This window comes from Oncorhynchus nerka, linkage group LG16, assembly GCF_034236695.1.
Source record: "Oncorhynchus nerka isolate Pitt River linkage group LG16, Oner_Uvic_2.0, whole genome shotgun sequence".
NCBI lineage: Eukaryota > Metazoa > Chordata > Actinopteri > Salmoniformes > Salmonidae > Oncorhynchus > Oncorhynchus nerka.
The window spans coordinates 7,817,660-7,836,481 of record NC_088411.1 but is presented as its reverse complement, the minus strand read 5'-3'; the positions used below and the strand labels follow the sequence as shown (position 1 = coordinate 7,836,481).

Genomic DNA, 18,822 nt, shown 5'->3' with positions numbered 1-18,822 from the left:
GTAAACAGTCTATGAACAAGGTATAGCAGCAATCCATGCTTTGGTTTAGTTTCCCCATGCAGTGGCTGGCACGGTTGCATTTGTGTCACAAATCCCATTTCAAGTCATGTGACTGTTATTAGCATTTCTTTCGCATCATGTTCAAATCAGCTGTAAGTGACTGAGCGTAACAATCCATTTTTAGGTGCTTTTGGATAATTTGGACAGGATGTGCGGAAAGTGCTAACAAATTTGTGCCACAAATTCTAAAATGTTAACATTTGGAAACTGCCAGGCAAACCAAAGCATGTAAACTCAGGGGCACAACTTTAAATTGGGACAGAGGGGACAGTTGCTAAATTGCAGCTATAGCCAATTGAGTAGACTACACATCCCCTAGTAGTAGGCCTATGTCTTAATGATATATTTATTTAATCCCCTTCCTTCATTGGTTTTGCTCCAGTGCCTTCTATGTCCTCACACTGGGCCAGTTGTTTCTGTTTGTCCCAATCAGGTAAACATGCCAAGTGTGCTTTCCCATTTGGTACACTGAGCCAATTCATTGGCATAGGTCAACATGTGTTTGTTATTAAGACGAGATCCCCTGGCTGCTATGCACAAATAGATTGCCTCTAAATATTTTTGCTGACATCACAATCAAAATACCAACTAGCAAGTAAAGAGTATTTGTCAATAGATTTTCCCCTGCTTAACTGGCTTAAGCGTAATTGTATATCAGTTACTGCTGAATTGTAGGTAACATATTGATGATTTTTTTGGTGGATTGCCTGAATGCTCCATTTGTTTCTTTGTTTTCTCTCAGGGAGGCTGAGGGCTTCAAAGATCAAGGAAATGCTTTCTACGTCAAGAAGGATTATTCTGAGGCATTTAACTACTACACAAAGGCCATTGGTGAGAATGCAACCCTAGCTTTGAACCCTAGTTTAATAACAACATGCTAGGCCATAGCGTAGAGGGCAACTGTGTAGGGACATTTTTTGAAGGATTCTCAAATGATATATTTCTTATTTAACTGGCTCGTCAGAGCCAATTCTCATTTACGACTAGTTTGAAAATTCAGCGACTACTATTTTATTTCAGTTGCTAGACATATTGATATGTTTCTCTGGAATTATAGACTGTTGTTTCAAGGTGATTGATTACAGGCGTGACTCTTGAGAATATGGTTCCCTTTTTGTTTTTGTCAGATGCATGTCCTAAAAACGCCAGTTACTATGGAAACCGGGCGGCCACTCTCATGATGCTGTGCCGCTTCCGAGAGGCCCTGGTGGACTCCCAACGGGCTGTGCGGCTGGACGACTGTTTCATGAAGGTCAGAGTTCAGCCTGCTTGCTTCCGTGGCGTGGCGTCATTGTAGAATTGGGAGTTGAGCATAGGGTTGTCGCGATACCAGTATTACAATACCACATTTTTGAACTCTTGAGTCCTATATATATATATATATATATATATATATATATATATATATATATATATATATTATTCGCTGTATATTGGAAAATTAACATAATTTTGACTTTTTCCATTTAGAACTGTTTTCCTCAAGAAATGGAGACTGCGTCATGTTTTGTTTCCTTGACATGATACTGCTGAGTATCACAATTAGAGCCCTACTAATAAATCAGTTTGCCGATATTATTGGCCGACATGGTCTTTTCGCAAATATATTTGTATCAGTCTTCCGTCTTTAAAACCACGATATTGTTTATACATGAATTAACAAATTCACTAATCTGAGCATAATCTGAGATATTACTATCATTTTTCCAGGTTTGCCCTGAGATGGCTCTAGTGTCATACAAGACTCACTGAACATCATTCTGTAGCCAGCAGACCGCAAAGGGTTTATTGACCGCATTTGCAACCGCATTTGAAAAAGTAATTCATCAAAGTAAATCAAACTGGCTATGTACACTTCACCGATGCAAAGTTCTCACTTTGCTAACGTTAGCTAGCTAGCAAAGTATTTTTAGCTAGCATGCCTGGCAGTCTGCTGCTAATGACAGGACTGGTGGCGAAAGTTAAAAAATAACACTGGTTGCAGTTGTCTGTGCCTGTCATTCAAGCCATGTGCTGATATTGTGATTAGAATGTTACTAGCTAGAACGAGTAGTGACTCAAATGAGTGCGGCAAGCATAAACGTTGTATCGCTTACCATACAGATTTGAAATATTACATTTACATTACATTTTGTATTGAATAACATTGCTTGTGAACTAAAGTGCTGCAATGATTTGAGACTTAGGCTTAGGTTAAAGATCAGTACAAATGCTTTAAAATGTTGATGATAGCTTAGACTTTCGAGAAGAGCGATGACTATCTGGTGATTCGGATATAACGTCATCTCGCTGCCTGTTCTTAAAGCGGCAGTACAACATAACAAGTGCAATTTCATATTTACATTGACACTACGTTTATTAATTCAGCCAGGGCATCTACCTACTGTACACCGCATATTGTCCCTCCCATAGAGATCCTATTAAAGTATTCACATTTTTTATAGTAATTACATTTAGCAGATGATTCAGAGCAACTTACAGTTAGTTCATTCATCTTTAAGATAGCTAGGTGGGACCATATATCTGTCATAGTAAGTACATTTTTCCTCAAAGTATCTCAGCAAAGGCAGTGCTATAGTAGGGGGGTGGGCAAGTCAAGTGTGAGTGTTAGTTCATGATGTTCCCTCCCTTGGCTTTTTTATGTGTGCTTTGTATTTGGCTTTGCAACTTCTTGAGGACAACTTAAGTTAAATCCGTTTTGCATAGGCCTACAAAAAAATTATATAATTGTTCACACCTTTGTTCACACCTTATCTATGTCTAGTAAGAATTTGTACTTATTCATCATGCAAACTACGAAATGTTAATAAGATTTGTTGCTAAATTTTTAGAATTAATTTAAAGTTGTCGTTTGGAGCAGATTGTTTTTTGCACAACTATACTTTTCATTCCAGCAAAATATTAAAAACATTTTTTGGGCAGATATGTTGTTAATTGGCACATTTTTCAACCTCTTAAACTGGTATTGGATCCAGAAATCCGATATCAGTTGCGCTCTAATCACGATGCTGGTATCGTGAGAACCCTATGTGGAGCACACCAAACCTTTTGTCGTCCTCCAGCAGCTTTAACCAGGAAGTATCTTTCCTCCCACTGTACCACAGGGCCATCTGCGAGAGGGCAAGTGTCACTTGTCTCTGGGCAACGCCATGGCAGCCAGCCGCTGCTTTCAGAAGGTCCTGGAACTGGAGCCCAGCAACAGCCAGGCGCAGCAGGAGGTGGGTCCAAGTGACCATGATTACTTTAAATGATCTAGGATTATTAGACAAATACTTATACATGCATACCAAGATCTTCCCTCTTGTTTTCCCATTGAACATTTACCTTCACTTGACCTACTTAAAAAATAATTGTGTTAAAGGCCAAGTGCTGTCAATGTGATTTTTCTGTTTTTATATATATTTCCACACAGAGGTTGGAATAATACTGTGAAATTAAGAACATTATGATGATGCATTTTTATTGTAAGAGCTGTTTGGAAAAAAACGCCTGAAAATTCAGCCTGTTTTGGTGGAATGGAGTTTTGGCCTACCTGGTGACATCACCAGCTGGTCAATTAGTTAATAGTAGGGCTGTGGATTTTGAGGGTCATGGATTTTGGATTATGATAATTGGCCAGACAAATAAATGCAGTCACTTTAATATAATTGTTTTGACATACAGTTGAAGTCAGAAGTTTACATACACCTTAGCCAAATACATTTAAACTCAGTTTTTCACAATTCCTGACATTTAATCCTAGTAAATATTCAGTTAGTTAGGATCCCAACTTTATTTTAAGAATGTGAAATGTCAGAATAATAGTAGAGAATTATTTATTTCAGCTTTTAATTCTTTCATCCCATTCCCAGTGGGTCAGAAGTTTACATACACGCAATTAGTATTTGGTAGCATTGCCTTTAAATTGTTTAACTTGGGTCAAACGTTTTGGGAAGCATTCCACAAGCTTCCCACAATAAGTTGGGTGAATTTTGGCCCATTCCTCCTGACAGAGCTGGTGTAACTGAGTCCGTTTTGTAGGCCTCCTTGCTCGCACACGCTTTTTCAGTTCTGCCCACAAATGTTCTATAGGATTGAGGTCGGGGCTTTGTGATGGCCACTCCAATACCTTGACTTTGTTGTCCTTAAGCCATTTTGCCACAACTTTGGAAGTATGCTTGCGGTCATTTTCCATTTGGAACACACATTTGCAACCAAGCTTTAACCTAATGTGCTGAGATAATGCTTCAATATATCAACATAATTGACCTTCCTGATGATCGCATCTATTTTGTGAGGTGCACCAGTCCCTCCTGCAGCAAAGCACCCCCACAACATGATGCTGCCACCTCCTTGATTCACGGTTGGGATGGTGTTCTTCGGCTTGCAAGCATCCCCCTTTTTCCTCCAAACATAACAATGGTCATTATGGCCAAACAGTTATATTTTGTTTCATCAAATCAGAGGACATTTCTCCAAAAAGTACGATCTTTGTCCCCATGTACAGTTGCAAACCGTAGTCTGGCTTTTTTTATGACGGTTTTGGAGCAGTGTCTTCTTCCTTGCTGAGCGGCCTTACAAGTTATGTCGATATAGGACTTGTTTTACTGTGGATATAAATCATTTTGTACCCGTTTCCTCCAGCATCTTCACACGGTCCTTTGCTGCTCATCTGGAATTGACTTGCACTTTTCGCACCTAAGTACGTTCATCTCTAGGAGACAAAACGCGTCTCCTTCCTGAGCGGTATGATTGCTGCGTGGTCCCATGGTGTTTATACTTTTCTACGATTTTCTACAATTTTCTTTCCTGATGTCTTTTGTCATGCAAAAAGTAGATGTCCTAACCGACTTGTGGTGACAGGAAAATAACCTCACACTCAACGTCAACAAAACAAAGAAGATTATTGTGGACTTCAGGAAACAGCAGAGGGAGCACCTCCCTATCCACATTGATGGGACAGTAGTGGAGAGGGTAGTAAGTTTTAAGTTCCTCGGCGTACACATCACGGACAAAGCGAATTGGTCCACCCACACAGACAGCGTTGTGAAGAACCTCAGGAGGCTGAAGAAATTTGGCTTGTCACCAAAAGCACTCACAAACTTCTACAGATGCACAATAGAGAGCATCCTGTCGGGCTGTATCACCGCCTGGTACGGCAACTGCTCCGCCCACAACCGTAAGGCTCTCCAGAGGGTCGTGAGGTCTGCACAACGCATCACCGGGGGCAAACTTACCTGCCTTCCAGGACACTTACACCACCCGATGTCACAGGAAGGCCATAAAGATCATCAAGGACAACAATCACCCGAGCCACCCGAGCCACTGCCTGATCACCCCGCTATCATCCAGAAGGCGATGTCAGTACAGGTGCATCAAAGCAGGGACCGAGAGACTGAAAAACAGCTTCTATCTCAAGGCCATCAGACTGTTCAACAGCCACCACTAACATTGAGTGGCTGCTGCCAACATACTGACTCAACTCCAGCTCACTTTATGCCACTTTGTTTACATACCCTACATTACTCATCTCATATCCTTATACTGTACTCGATACCATCTACTGCATCTTGCCTATGCTGTTCTGTACCATCACTCATTCATATATCTTTATGTACATATTCTTTATCCCTTTACACTTGTGTGAATTAGGTAGTAGTTGTGGAATTGTTAGGTTAGATTACTCATTGGTTATTACTGCATTGTCGGAACTAGAAGCACAAGCATTTCGCTACACTCGCATTAACATCTGCTAACCATGTGTATGTGACAAATAAATTTGATTTGAAAATCGTGGTGAATCCTGCCAACAACGCCAACTGACAGAGTAGATGGCTAGTGAAGCTCAATCCAAGTTTACTCACTCACTGGGTCACACAGCTGTATAAGACAAATACATATTTACACAAACTCATTTATACCTTCCTGCTATGCTGAGTCTCCTTACACATCTGGACAGCCAATAAATATATGTTGCTAGACAGGACTTTAGTGATGTCTGTTCTTTCTCACTTCATCTGACCTTCATAAACTTGGCTCTGTATGCTGGGAGAGTGTGGTAAATAAGATAAATGACGGGAAAAAAATACACACTCTGCAATTTAATTCCACTAAATTATGCAAATTTTACCTAGAGACCGATAAGCATCACTAGTACCAATATGTGCTGTAATTTGTTGATTCAACTTAACTGTCATTACAAAAAATGACATTCCATTGCATGAACCACATCAGTTAACATCATTTGAATGAACATTATACATTACCATGGAAGTTATTGCATCACAATTCCAGGCAGCCATTGCGAGTGTATCCATGAGTTTAAAAGTCAAATCGCCACAAATGCCCCGCCATCTCCTCTTGTTTGTTCCCCCCCAGAATTAAAAAAACACCGTACCAGTCAAAGCTTTGGACACACTTACTCATGCAAGGGTTTTTATTTTTTACTATTTTCTACATTGTAGAATAATAGTAAAGAAGTAAAAACTATGAAATAACACATGAGGAATCATGTAGTAACCAAAAAAGTGTTAAACAGATCTAAAATATATTTTACATTTGAGATTCTTCAGTAGCCACCCTTTGCCTTGAGGACAGCTTTGCACACTCTTGGCATTCTCTCAACCAGCTTCATGAGGTAGTCACTTGGAATGCATTTCAATTAACACGTGTGCCTTGTTAAAAGTTAATTTGTGGAATTTCTTTACTTAATTAGAGGTCGACTGATTTGTGTATTTTCAACAACGATACCTATTATTGGAGGACCAAAAAAAGCCGATACTGATTAATCGGACGATTTATAAAGTGGGGCCAAAAAGTATTTAGTCAGCCAACATTTGTGCAAGTTCTCCCACTTAAAAAGATGAGAGACCTGTAATTTTCATCATAGGTACACTTCAACTATGACAGACAAAATGAGAAAAAAAATCCAGAAAATCACATTGTAGGTTTTTTATGAATTTATTTGCAAATTATGGTGGAACATAAGAGAAAAAGCTAACGTTTAAGTTCCTTGCTCAGAACATGAGAACATATGACAGCTGGTGGTTCCTTTTAACATGAGTCTTCAATATTCCCAGGTAGGAAGTTTTAGGTTGTAGTTATTATAGGACTATTTCTCTCTCTACCATTTATATTTCATATACCTTTGACTATTGGATGTTCTAATAGGTACTTTAGTATTGCCAGCCTAATCTCGGGAGTTGATAGGCTTGAAGTAAACAGTGCAATGCTTTTACGCATTGTGAAGAGCTGCTGGCAAATGCAGTAAAGTGCTGTCTGAATGAATGCTTACAAGCCTGCTGCTGCCTACCACCGCTCAGACTGCTCTATCAAATCATAGACTTAATTATAATATAATAACACACAGAAATACGAGCCTTAGGTCATTAATATGGTCAAATCCGGAAACTATCATTTCGAAAATAAAACATTATTCTTTCAGTGAAATACAGAACCGTTCCGTATTTTATCTGATGGGTGGCATCCATAAGTCTAAATTACATTGCACAACCTTAAATGTTATGTCATAATTACTTAAAATTCTGGCAAATTAGTAAGCAACGAGCCAGGCGGCCCAAACTGTTGCATATAACCTGACTCTGTTTGCTATGAACGCAAGAGAAGTGACACAATTTCTCTAGTTTAATATTGCCTACTAACAGGAATTTCTTTGAACTAAATATGCAGGTTTAAAAATATATACTTCTGTGTATTGATTTTAAGAAAGGCGTTGATGTTTATGGATAGGTACATTCGTGCAACGATTGTGCTGTTTTCGGAAATGCGCTTGTTAAATCACCCGTTTGGCGAAGTAGTCTGATTCAATGATAAATTAACAGGCACCGCATCGATTATATGCAACATAGGACAATCTAGATAAACTTGTAATATCATCAACCATGTGTAGTTAACTAGTGATTGTTAAGATTGATTGTTTTTTATAAGATATGTTTAATGCTAGCTAGCACCTTATCTTGGCTCCTTGCTCCACTCGCATAGCAGGTAGTCAGCCTGCCACGCAGTCTCCCCGTGGAGTTCAATGTAATCGGCCATGATCGGTGTCCAAAAATGTAGATCACCAATTTGTTATTTCTTGAAATCGGCCCTAATTAATCGGCCATTCCGATTAATCGGTCGACCTCTATCCTCAATGCTTTTGAGCTAATCAGTTGTGTTGTGACAAGGTGGGGTGGTTTACAGAAGCTGGCCCTGTTTGGTAAAAGACCAAGTCCATATTATGGCAAGACAGCTCAAATAAGCAAAGAGAAATGACTGTCCATCATTACTTTAAGACATAAAGGTCAGTTAATCCAGAAAATGTAAAGAACTTTTAAGGTTTCTTCAAGTGCAGTCGCAAAAACCATCAAGCGCTATGATGAAACAGGCTCTCTTGAGGATCGCCACAGGAAAGGAAGACCCAGAGTGACCTGCAGAGGATACGTTCATTTGAGTTACCAACCTCAGAAATTGCAGCCCAAATAAATCCTTCAGAGTTCAAGTAACAGACACATCTCAACGTCAAGAAACATGAGCAATGGACATTAGACTGGTGGAAATCTGTCCTTTGGTGTGATGAGTACAAATTTACTACTGTACCTTTTTGAGATGCAGAGTAGGTGAACACTACACACATGTGTAGTTCCCACCGTGAAGCATGGAGGAGATTGTGTGTGGGTGCTTTGCTGTTGACCCAGTCTGTGATTTATTTAGAATTCAAGGCACACTTAACCAGCATGGCTACAACAGCAATACGCCATCCAATCTGGTTTGCTCTAAGTCCCACTATCATTTGTTTTTCAACAGCACAATGACCCAACACACCTCCAGGCTTTGTAAGGGCCATTTGACCAAGAAGGAGAGTGATGGAGTGCTGCATCAGATGACCTGGCTTCCACAATCGCCCGACCTCAACCCAATTGAGATGGTTTGGGATGAGTTGGACCGCAGAGTGAAGGAAAAGCAGCCAACAAGTGCTCAGCATATGTGGGAACTCCTTCAAGACTGTTGGAAAAGCATTCCAGGTGAAGCTTGTTGAGAGAATACCAATAGTGTGCAAAGCTGTCATCAAGGCAAAGGGTGGCTACTTTGAAGAATCTATATATTTTGATTCGTTTAACACTTCTTTTTTTGGTTACTACATGATTCCATATGTGTTATTTCATAGTTGTGATTTTTTGTCATTATTATTCTACAATGTAGAACATAGTAAAAAGGAAGAAAAACCCTTGAATGAGTAGGTGTGTCCAAACTTTTCACTGGTACTTTATATTCTATATAGCGTGTGTGATTTTTTTTATAATATATTTTTAAATTTTATTTCAGGTTATTTTATTTTCATGACGGTCTCTATCCATAAATGTTGGTTAAGCTTTTTTCTGCCGCATGTGTTACACCAATGTATTTTCTGTCAAGGAAAACTAGTTGCACGCTACTCTATTGAAGCTAAAACTACACTGTTGACGTTCAATTTCAGATTCCTGAACTCGTAACGTGACCCCTATACTTAATTGTTACCCAAAAATGATTTGATTTTGAGATAAGAACTGCTGCATTGGACCTTTTAAAGTTTAATTTCTGCAAGTGCGTTATCTTTTGATTGTTGTATTCGCCATCTTTCAGTTATCTTTTTGGTTACGCATTGCACAACTCTGACTTGCATGTAAATCATGTCAATGGGAACTGTGCGAGACGTTGTGCATGTTTTTCTCAATTATTCAGCCTCCCATTCTTATCATACTCTGTGTAGAAATTTCTACACAGTGTGATTTTGATGTGCTTTGTTTTTTCTTTGTGCCTTGCAGCACAAAAATGCCACAGCAGTACTGGAGTACGAACGAATGGCAGAACTTGACTTCGAAAAGAGGGATTTCAGAAAGGCATGTTACCCCATTCAACCCTACACACACACACACACACACACACCTATTGACACACAGACATTGGCAGTCAACCCAGTTGTGAGATGGTAGCTGTTGTCTTCTCTGCTGCAGGTGGTGTATTCTATGGACAAGGCCCTGGGATTGGCGTCCACCTGTCATCGCTTCAAAATCCTAAAGGCTGAGTGTTTGGCCCTACTGGGTCGCTACCTAGAAGCCCAGTCTGTGGCCAGGTACAAACCAATCAGGCACTAAAGCGGGGCAGAAAGGAGTGGAAGTTAAGAGGATTATCCAACCAAGCTCTTTTACCAGGACATTTGTTTCATATTTGAAAGTCAGGTTTTATATATGTGGTGCTATATATACTACATACAGTGCCTTGCAAAAGTATTCATCCCCCTATTCCTATTTTGTTGCATTACATCCTGAAATTTAAATATATTTTTATTTTTATTTCATCTAATGGACATACACAAAATAGTCCAAATTGATGAAGTGAAATAAAAAAAATTCTAAAAAATAAAAAAACGGAAAGTGGTGTGTACATATGTATTCACCCCCTTTGCTATGAAGCCCCTAAATAAGATCTGGTGCAACCAATTACCTTCAGAAGTCACATTGTTAGTTAAATAAAGTCCACTTGTGTGCAATCTGTGTCACATGATCTCAGTATATATACACCTGTTCTGAAAGGTCCCAGAATCTGCAGCACCACTAAGCAAGCGGCACCATGACGACCAAGGAGCTCTCCAAATAGGTCAAGCACAAAGTTGTGGTGAAGTACAGATCAGGGTTGGGTTATAAAAACAAATATCAGAAATGTTGAACATCCCACAGAGCACCATTAAATCCATTATTAAAACATGGAAAGAATATAAAACAAACCTGCCAAGAGAGGGCCGCTCACCAAAACTCATGGACGAGGCAAGGAGGGCATTCATCAGAAAAGCAACATAGACCAAAGAGAACCCTGAAGGAGCTGCAAAGCTCCATATGGAAGAAAGTACTCTGGTCAGATGAGACTAAAATTCAGCATTTTCCTTGATGGTCAAAAAGCTATGTCTGGCGCAAACCTAACACCTCTCATCACCCTGAGAACACCATTCCCACAGTGAAGCATGGTGGTGGCAGCATCATGCTGTGGGGATGTTTTTCATCGGCAGGGACTGGGAAACTGGTCACAATTGAAGGAATGGTGGATGGCGCTAAATACAGGGAAATTCTTGAGAAACCTGTTAGTCTTCCAGAGATTTGAAACTGGGACAGAATTCACCTTCCAGCAGGACAATGACCCTAAGCATACTGCTAAAGCAACACTCAGTGGTTTAAGGGGAAACATTTAAATGTCTTGGAATGGTCTAGTCAAAGCCCAGACCTCAATCCAATTGAGAATCTGTATACCAGCGGAACCCATCCAACTTGACGGAGCTGGAGCAGTTCTGCCTTGAAGAATGCGCAAAAATCGCAGTGGCTAGATGTGCCAAGCTTATAGAGACATCGCAGGATACTTGCAGCTGTTCTTGCTGCAAAAGGTGTCTCTACAAAGTAGTCTTTTGGGGGGTGAATAGTTATGCATGCTCAAGTTTGTTTGTTTCACAATAAAAACATTTTTGCATCTTCAAAGTGGTAGGCATGTTGTGTAAATCAAATGATACAGACTTCCATTCTGGTTGTAACGTAACAAAATAAGAAAAATGCCAAGGGGGGTGAATACTTTTGCAAGTCACTGTGTGTATATATACAAATATATGTGGACACCTCTTCAAATTAGAGGATATGTCTATTTCAACCACACCCGTTGCTGACAGGTGTATAAAGTTGAGCACACAGACATGTAATCTCCATACAAGCTCACAGAACGGAACTGCCGATTGCATGTCTCGTTAAAATTATTTTTTGAAGTATCTGTCACCAACAGATGCATATCTGTATTCCCAGTTATGTGAAATCCATAGATTAGGACCTAATGAATTAATTTAAATTACGCTTCAGCGGTCCCGTAGAGTGCATTCGGAGGGTGTTCAGACCACTTGACTTTTTCCACATTTCGTTACACTAGTCTTATTCTAAAATGGATTAGCTACCTTGTGCTTTTGTGCTTAGGGTTGTTGTACTGTTGGAAGGTGAACCTTCGCCCAGTCCGAGGTTCTGAGCACTCTGGAGCAGGTTTTCATCAAGGATATTTCTGTACTTTGCTCTGTTCATCTTTGCCTTGGTCCTGACTAGTCTCCCAGTCCCTGCTGCTTAAAAACATCCCCACAACATGATGCTGCCACGATCATGCTTCACCGTAGGGATGATTCCAGGTTTCCTCCAGATGTGATGCTTGTCATTCAGGCCAAATAGTTGGTTTCTTGGTTTCACCAGGGTCTGACAGTCTTTAGTTGCTTTTTGGCAAACTCATAGCGGGCTGTCATGTGTATTTTACTGAGAGCTGGCTTCCGTCTGGCAACTCTACCATAAAGGTCTAATTGCTGGAGTGCTGCAGAGATGGCTGTCTTTCTGGAAGGTTCTCCCATCTCCACAGAGAAACTCTAGAACTCTGTCAGTGACCATGTTCTTGGTCACCTCCCTGACCAAGGACCTTCTCCCCTAATTGCTCAGTTTTACCGGGTGGCAGAGAAGAATGGGAGAAGCTCCCCAAATACAGGTGTGCCAAGCTTTTTTTAAATTTTTTATTTAACCTTTTATTTAACGAGGCAAGTCAGTTAAGAACCAAGCTTGTAGTGTCATACCCTTTGTAGTGTCAGACTCTAGGCTGTAATCGCTGCCAAAGGTGCTTCAACAAAATACTGAGTGAAGGGTCTGAATACTTATGTAAATGTAATAATTCAGTTTTGAGTTTTTTATGAATTTGCTAAAATTGATAACCTGTTTTGTTTTGGTATTATGGGTTATTGTATGTAGATTGAAGAAGGGAAACGACTATTTAAGCAATTTTAGAATATGGCTGAAAAAGTAACAAAATGTGGAAAAAGTCAAGTGGTCTGAATACTTTTGGTCATGTAGTGTATTTTGTTTTCTTCAGCTGTAATAGGATGTTTAATTTTTCACGGGTTATAAACTTTTCAACTGTCGAATTTGACTTCAGCCCTTATTTTTTTTATACTATTTTTGCTGACTAACGTGTTAAATTAAATTTTCAAAACCCCAGGAACATCGCCGTTTTGACGAGGCTTCTTTTGCCCTTGTTTTTAATGTTTGCTCCAGTTATAGGGGACTATCAAAGTCAGATTCTTTGTCTTATGAATCTTCTCTTTTCTCTCACAGCGATATATTGAGGATGGACTCGACTAACGGAGACGCTCTGTACGTGCGAGGCCTGTGTCTGTACTACGAGGACTGCATCGACAAAGCTGTGCAGTTCTTCGTGCAAGCACTGCGCATGGCCCCAGACCACGAGAAGTCTCGGCTAGCTTGCAGAGTGAGTCACTCAACTTGCGCCTGTACTTATTTTAAGATGTTGAAATGATTTACTCGTGTAGGGTAGTTTTATGTCATTGGATAGTGTACAGGGAGAGGTCTGTAGCTAGGCCTACCTCTTACTGGCTATAAAGAGTCAAATGTTGGTATTGTGACAACACTACTTGATCAATAGCGGGTGGTGCAGTGGTCTAAGGCACGGTATTTCAGTGCAAGAGGCGTCACTGCAGTCCCTGGTTTGAATACAGGCTGTATCACATCCGGCCGTGATTGGGAGTCCCATAGGGCGGCGCACAATTGGTCCAGGTTTGGCCGGGGTTGGTCGTCAAATAAGAATTTGTTCTGAACTGACTTGCCTAGTTAAATAAAGGTTACACATCAGTACTGTAGCCTGTGAATTGAGTTCTACTGCATCTGACGTACTGATTCAATGTGGTTAATATCTATCTAAAATCAGAATGCCAAAGCTTTGAAAGCCAAGAAGGAGGAGGGAAACAAAGTGTTCAAGAACAGCAACTTTGAGGCAGCCTACCGGCTCTACTCGGAGGCCCTGGCGATAGACCCCAACAACATCAAAACCAACGCCAAGCTCTACTGCAACAGAGGCACCGTCGGGGCTAAGGTGAGAACCTCAACTGGAATGCTCTAGAACAAGGTAGAGTTCAGGAACAAATGTGCAAAAACTTTGCAGAATTAAGTGCTCATATTGGGCAAGTTCAGGTAGTACCTCATCTCAAGTGTTCCCAATTTATGGAATCCTAGACAGGACTGGGAAAGTACGTTTGTAAAAATCCTGAATGTACATAATGGCCAGACCTTAAATAATACTACAAATGAAAAAGGAACCCAGATGTCACATGGGATAAAAATCTGAAGCACCACCAGAGTGCAGTGGTCAGGAAGACGGAGCAAGATGAAACTGGGCCGACATTCTGCTAATTTTCTGAGAGAAACATCCAATATCAATTCAGTTTTCTGTTCCCAAAACTAGAATCTGTTACAAACTATTGTTGGAGCAGCCTTAAGGGCAGTACGAAGCAGGAAGCAGCAGTATCCAGTGTAAAATTGTGTCCAGTTTATTCAGTTAAGTGGTTCCATGTGAAAATATAATATGGCAGAATATTTACAATCAGTGTCTTCGGTAAGTATTCAGACCCCTTGAATTTTTCCACATTTTGTTACGTTACAGCCTTAATCTGAAATAGATTAAATAAAAAATCCTCAATACCCAATAATGATAAAGTGAAAACAGTTTTTTAGAAATTTGTGCACATTTATGAAATATAAAAAACAGATACCTTATTTACTTAAGTATTCAGACCCTTTGCTATGAGACTCGAAATTGAGGTCATTTGCATCTGTTTCCATTGATCATCCTAGATGTTTCTACAACTTGATTGGAGTCCACCTGTGGTAAATTCAATTGATTGGACATGATTTGGAAAGGCACATACCTGTCTATATAAGGTCCAGTTTATGTCAGAGCAAACACCAAGCCATGAGGTCGAAGGAATTGTCCGTAGAGCTCAGAGACAGGATTTTGTCGAGGCACAGATCTGGGGAAGGGTACCTAAACATTTCTGCAGCATTGAAGACCCCAAGAACACAGTGGCCTCCATCATTCTTAAATGGAAGAAGTTTATAACCACCAAGCCTCTTCCTAGAGCTGGCTGCCCAGCCAAACTGAGCAATCGGGGGAGAAGTGCCTTTGTCAGGGAGGTGACCAAGAATTCAATGGTCACTCTGACAGAGTTCCAGAAAGACAACCATCTCTGCAGCACTGCCCCAATCAGGCCTTTATGGTAGAGTGGACAGACGGAAGCCTCTCCTCAGTAAAAGGCACATGACAGCCCACTTGAAGTTTGCACCTAAAGACTCATGAGAAACAAGATTCTCTGGTCTGATGAAACCATGCCAAGCGTCACGTCTGGAGGAAACCTGGCACCATCCCTACGATGAAGCATGGTGGTGGCAGCATCATGCTTTAGGGATGTTTTTCAGCGGCAGGGACTGGGAGACTTGTCATGATCGAGGGAAAGATGAACGGAGCAAAGTACAGAGATCCTTGATGAAAACCTTCTGAGCGCTCAGGACATCAGACTGGGGCGAAGGCTCACCTTCCAACAAGACAACGACCCTAAGCACACAGCCAAGACAAAGGAGGATTTGGCTTCGGGACAAGTCGCTGAATGTCCTTGAGTTGCCCAGCCAGAGCACGGACTTGAACCCAATCTAACATTTCTGAAACTGAAAATAGCTATGCAGCAATGCTCCCCATCCAACCTGACAGAGCTTGAGAGGATCTGCAGTGAGGAATGGGAGAAACTCCCCAAATACAGGTGCGCCAAGCTTGTAGCGTCCTACCCAAGAAGATATAATACATGAATGATGTTTTAGATATGTTGGAATTCGGTTTAATTCGTGAACAAATTGATACGATTTGATGCATTAACATGTTGCTTAAACATATTAATTTTCCATTTTAAATTAAGATCTGCTGCTGATGGAGCTCATGACCTGGGCAGCTCTAAGTTGGATCTGTCTGAGCTCACTTCTCTATTGTGTGTGTCAGTGGGGAGTTTAGCATGTAAATCTTGGTGGGGAAAAAAAAAAAAAATGCTTTCCAGCAAAGCCACTACACTAAATGAAACAATACATGAATTGCACTATACCGGTGACAAATGGTGCCCACAAACTGTTCGGGCCTACATAAAGCTGTCCCAACAGCAGAGCGTTCTTTTCAGCACCATTGAGTGAATCCTTACCACTAATACACCTGGTTATCAGCGGAGCCTTGTCTGGCAGCGAAACAGTTCATTCAGCCTCGTTTACTCCTTTAAAAAAAATCTTAGCTGATATGTATGGCTGACTTGTGTGCAAATTGTGTCATCAAAGTCTGGCATTACCTGGATTTATGGTGCTTTCAAGACAACTGGGAACAAAGTCGAATCATGGCGCCAGTGATCTTCTGGTTGGAGCTCTAGAAAGAGGCCAGAGTTCCCGACTTCTAGTCACAGCTAGTTTTTATCACAGTTCCCAGTTGACTTGAACTCATTGAACTCTGAGATTTCCCAGTTCCGAGTTTCCAGTTGTTTTGAACGTGGCAGAAGTCATGCTGGATTGACAGCATGGCCAATGTATTGTTTATCCTTTTTAAGCTTGGAAAAGAGACCCTTTGGACCACAGACCCACTGTTGCCAGATAATTTAATGTTAATTTCTCTAAGCCACCTCCGATAATTTGGCAGTACGTCCAACTGGCCTCACAACCGCATACCACCTGTAACCATACCAGCCCATGACTTCCACATCTGGTTCTTCACCTGCGGGATCATCTGAGACCAGCCACTCGAACAGCTGATGAAACTGAAGCTTATTTCGATCTCTAATAAAGGCCTTTGGGGGGAGAAACTCATTCTGATTGGCTGGTTCTGGCTCTCAAGTGGGTGGGCCTATGCTGTCTCAGGCCCACCCATGGCTGCGCCCCTGCCCAGTCATGTGAAATCCATAGAGTAGGGCCTAATTTATTTATTTTAATTGACTGATTTCCTTAATATAAACTAACTTAGTAAATCTTAAATTGTTGCATGTTGTGTAAATTTGTTTTGTTCAGTGTAGCTATGACAGTCAATGAATAAACAGTGCATTTGTAAGGTTTTCAGACCCCTTGACTTTTTCCACATTTTGTTACGTTACAGCCTTATTCTAAAATTGATTTTGTTTGTAATTAATCATCAATCTGCACACAATATCTCCGAATGACAAAGCAAAAAAAATCTTGAACATAATTTTGCAAATGTATAAAAAATGTCAAATGTAAATCACATTTACATAGGAATTCAGACCCTGTACTCAGTACTTTGTTGAAGCGCCTATTACAGCCTCAAGTCTTCTTGGGTATGATGCTACAAGCTTGGCACAGCTGTATTTGGAGTTTCTCCCTTCTCTGCAGATCCTCTCAAGCTCGGTCAGCTGTGCAGCGACGCTCCCCATCCAACCTATTTTCAGGTCTCTCCAGAGATGTTCGATGGGTTCAAATCTGGGCTCTGGCCGGGCCACTCAAGGACATTCAGAGACTTGTCACGAAGCCACTCCTGCATTGTCTTGGCTGTGTGCTTGGGGTCTTTGTCCTGTTGGGAGGTGAACCTTCGCCCCAGTCTGAGAACCTGCTCAGGACTTCATCAAGTGATCTCTCTGCGCTTCGTTCATCTTTCCCTTGACTAGTCTCCCAGTACCTGCCGCTGAAAAACATCCCACACCATTAGGCTGCCACCACCATGCTTCACCGTAGGGATGGTGCCAGGTTTCCTCCAGTCTTGACGCTTGGCATTCATCACAGCAGATAATCTTGTTTCTCATGGTCTGAGAGTCCTTTAGGTGCCTTTTGGCAAACTCCAAGCAGTCTGTCATGTGCCTTTTTACTGAGAAGTGGCTTCTGTCTGGCCACTCTAACATAAAGGCCTAATTGGTAGAGTGCTGCAGAGATGGTTGTCCTTCTGGAAGGTTCTCCCATCTCCACAGAGGAAGTCTGGAGCTCTGTCATAGTGACCATTGGATTCTTGGTCACCTCTCTGACCATGGCCCTTCTCCCCTAATTGCTCAGTTTGGCCAAGCTGCCAGCTCTCGGAAGAGGCTTGGTGGTTCCAAACTTCTATTTACTGTGTTCTTGGGAACCTTCAATGCTGCAGACATTTTGTTGGTACCGTTCCCCAGATTTGTGCCTCGACACAATCCTGTCTCAGAGTTCTACGGACAATTGATAAGACCCCATGGCCTGTTTTTTTTTTCTCTGACATGCACTGACAACTCTTTATATAGACAGGTGTGCCTTTCCAAATCATGTCCAATCAATTTAATTTACCACAGGTGGACTCCAATCAAGTTGTAGAAACATCTCAAGGATGATCAATGGAAACAGGATGCACCTGAGCTCAATTTTGAGTCTCATAGCAAAGGGTCTGAATACTTATGTAAATAAGGTATTTCTGTTTTTGTAATAAATTTGAAAAACATTCTAAAAACCTGTTTTCGCTTCGTCATTATGGGGTATTGTGTGTAGATGTTTTTTTATTTAATCCTTTAGAATATGGCTGTAACGTAACAAAATGTGGAAAAAGTCAAGGGGTCTGAATACTTTCCAAATGCACTGTATAGCACAACTTTGGATTTCACCATCTAAAAGTTTTTCCGTAGTGATCTAATCCTCTCGCTTCGGCCATGCAGTGTGCCTCGAAAAAGTGATTGATGTCCTCGTTTTGAAATTATTGCCTTATCTCTAAATGAACCATATGCACCAGGGCTTTTCAATTGGCGGCCCGCGGGTCACATCCGGCCCGTTTATCGATTTAAAAATTTTTATTTTATTTTTTAGAATAGTTTTGATCAATTCTGTACATTGTTTAAAAAATATGAAAAATGATCCCCGTAAATTTCTGATGTCTAGTGCCAAAACTGTTCAGATGCAGACTTTATCACAGATTGAG

At 40.9% G+C, this 18,822-nt stretch overlaps 1 protein-coding gene across 1 annotated transcript in view; it reads left to right on the top strand.

Annotated features, from left to right (window-relative positions):
* Positions 1 to 18,822, top strand: part of LOC115143963 (dnaJ homolog subfamily C member 7-like) — a 48,952-nt gene that overhangs the window by 12,184 nt on the left and 17,946 nt on the right. Inside the window, exons 2-8 of the mRNA XM_029684469.2 lie at positions 803 to 891; positions 1,188 to 1,312; positions 3,165 to 3,278; positions 9,843 to 9,917; positions 10,032 to 10,150; positions 13,188 to 13,341; positions 13,798 to 13,962. Of these exons, the coding sequence (XP_029540329.1) occupies positions 803 to 891; positions 1,188 to 1,312; positions 3,165 to 3,278; positions 9,843 to 9,917; positions 10,032 to 10,150; positions 13,188 to 13,341; positions 13,798 to 13,962 (841 nt within the window). The remainder of the gene's footprint in view (positions 1 to 802; positions 892 to 1,187; positions 1,313 to 3,164; positions 3,279 to 9,842; positions 9,918 to 10,031; positions 10,151 to 13,187; positions 13,342 to 13,797; positions 13,963 to 18,822) is intronic.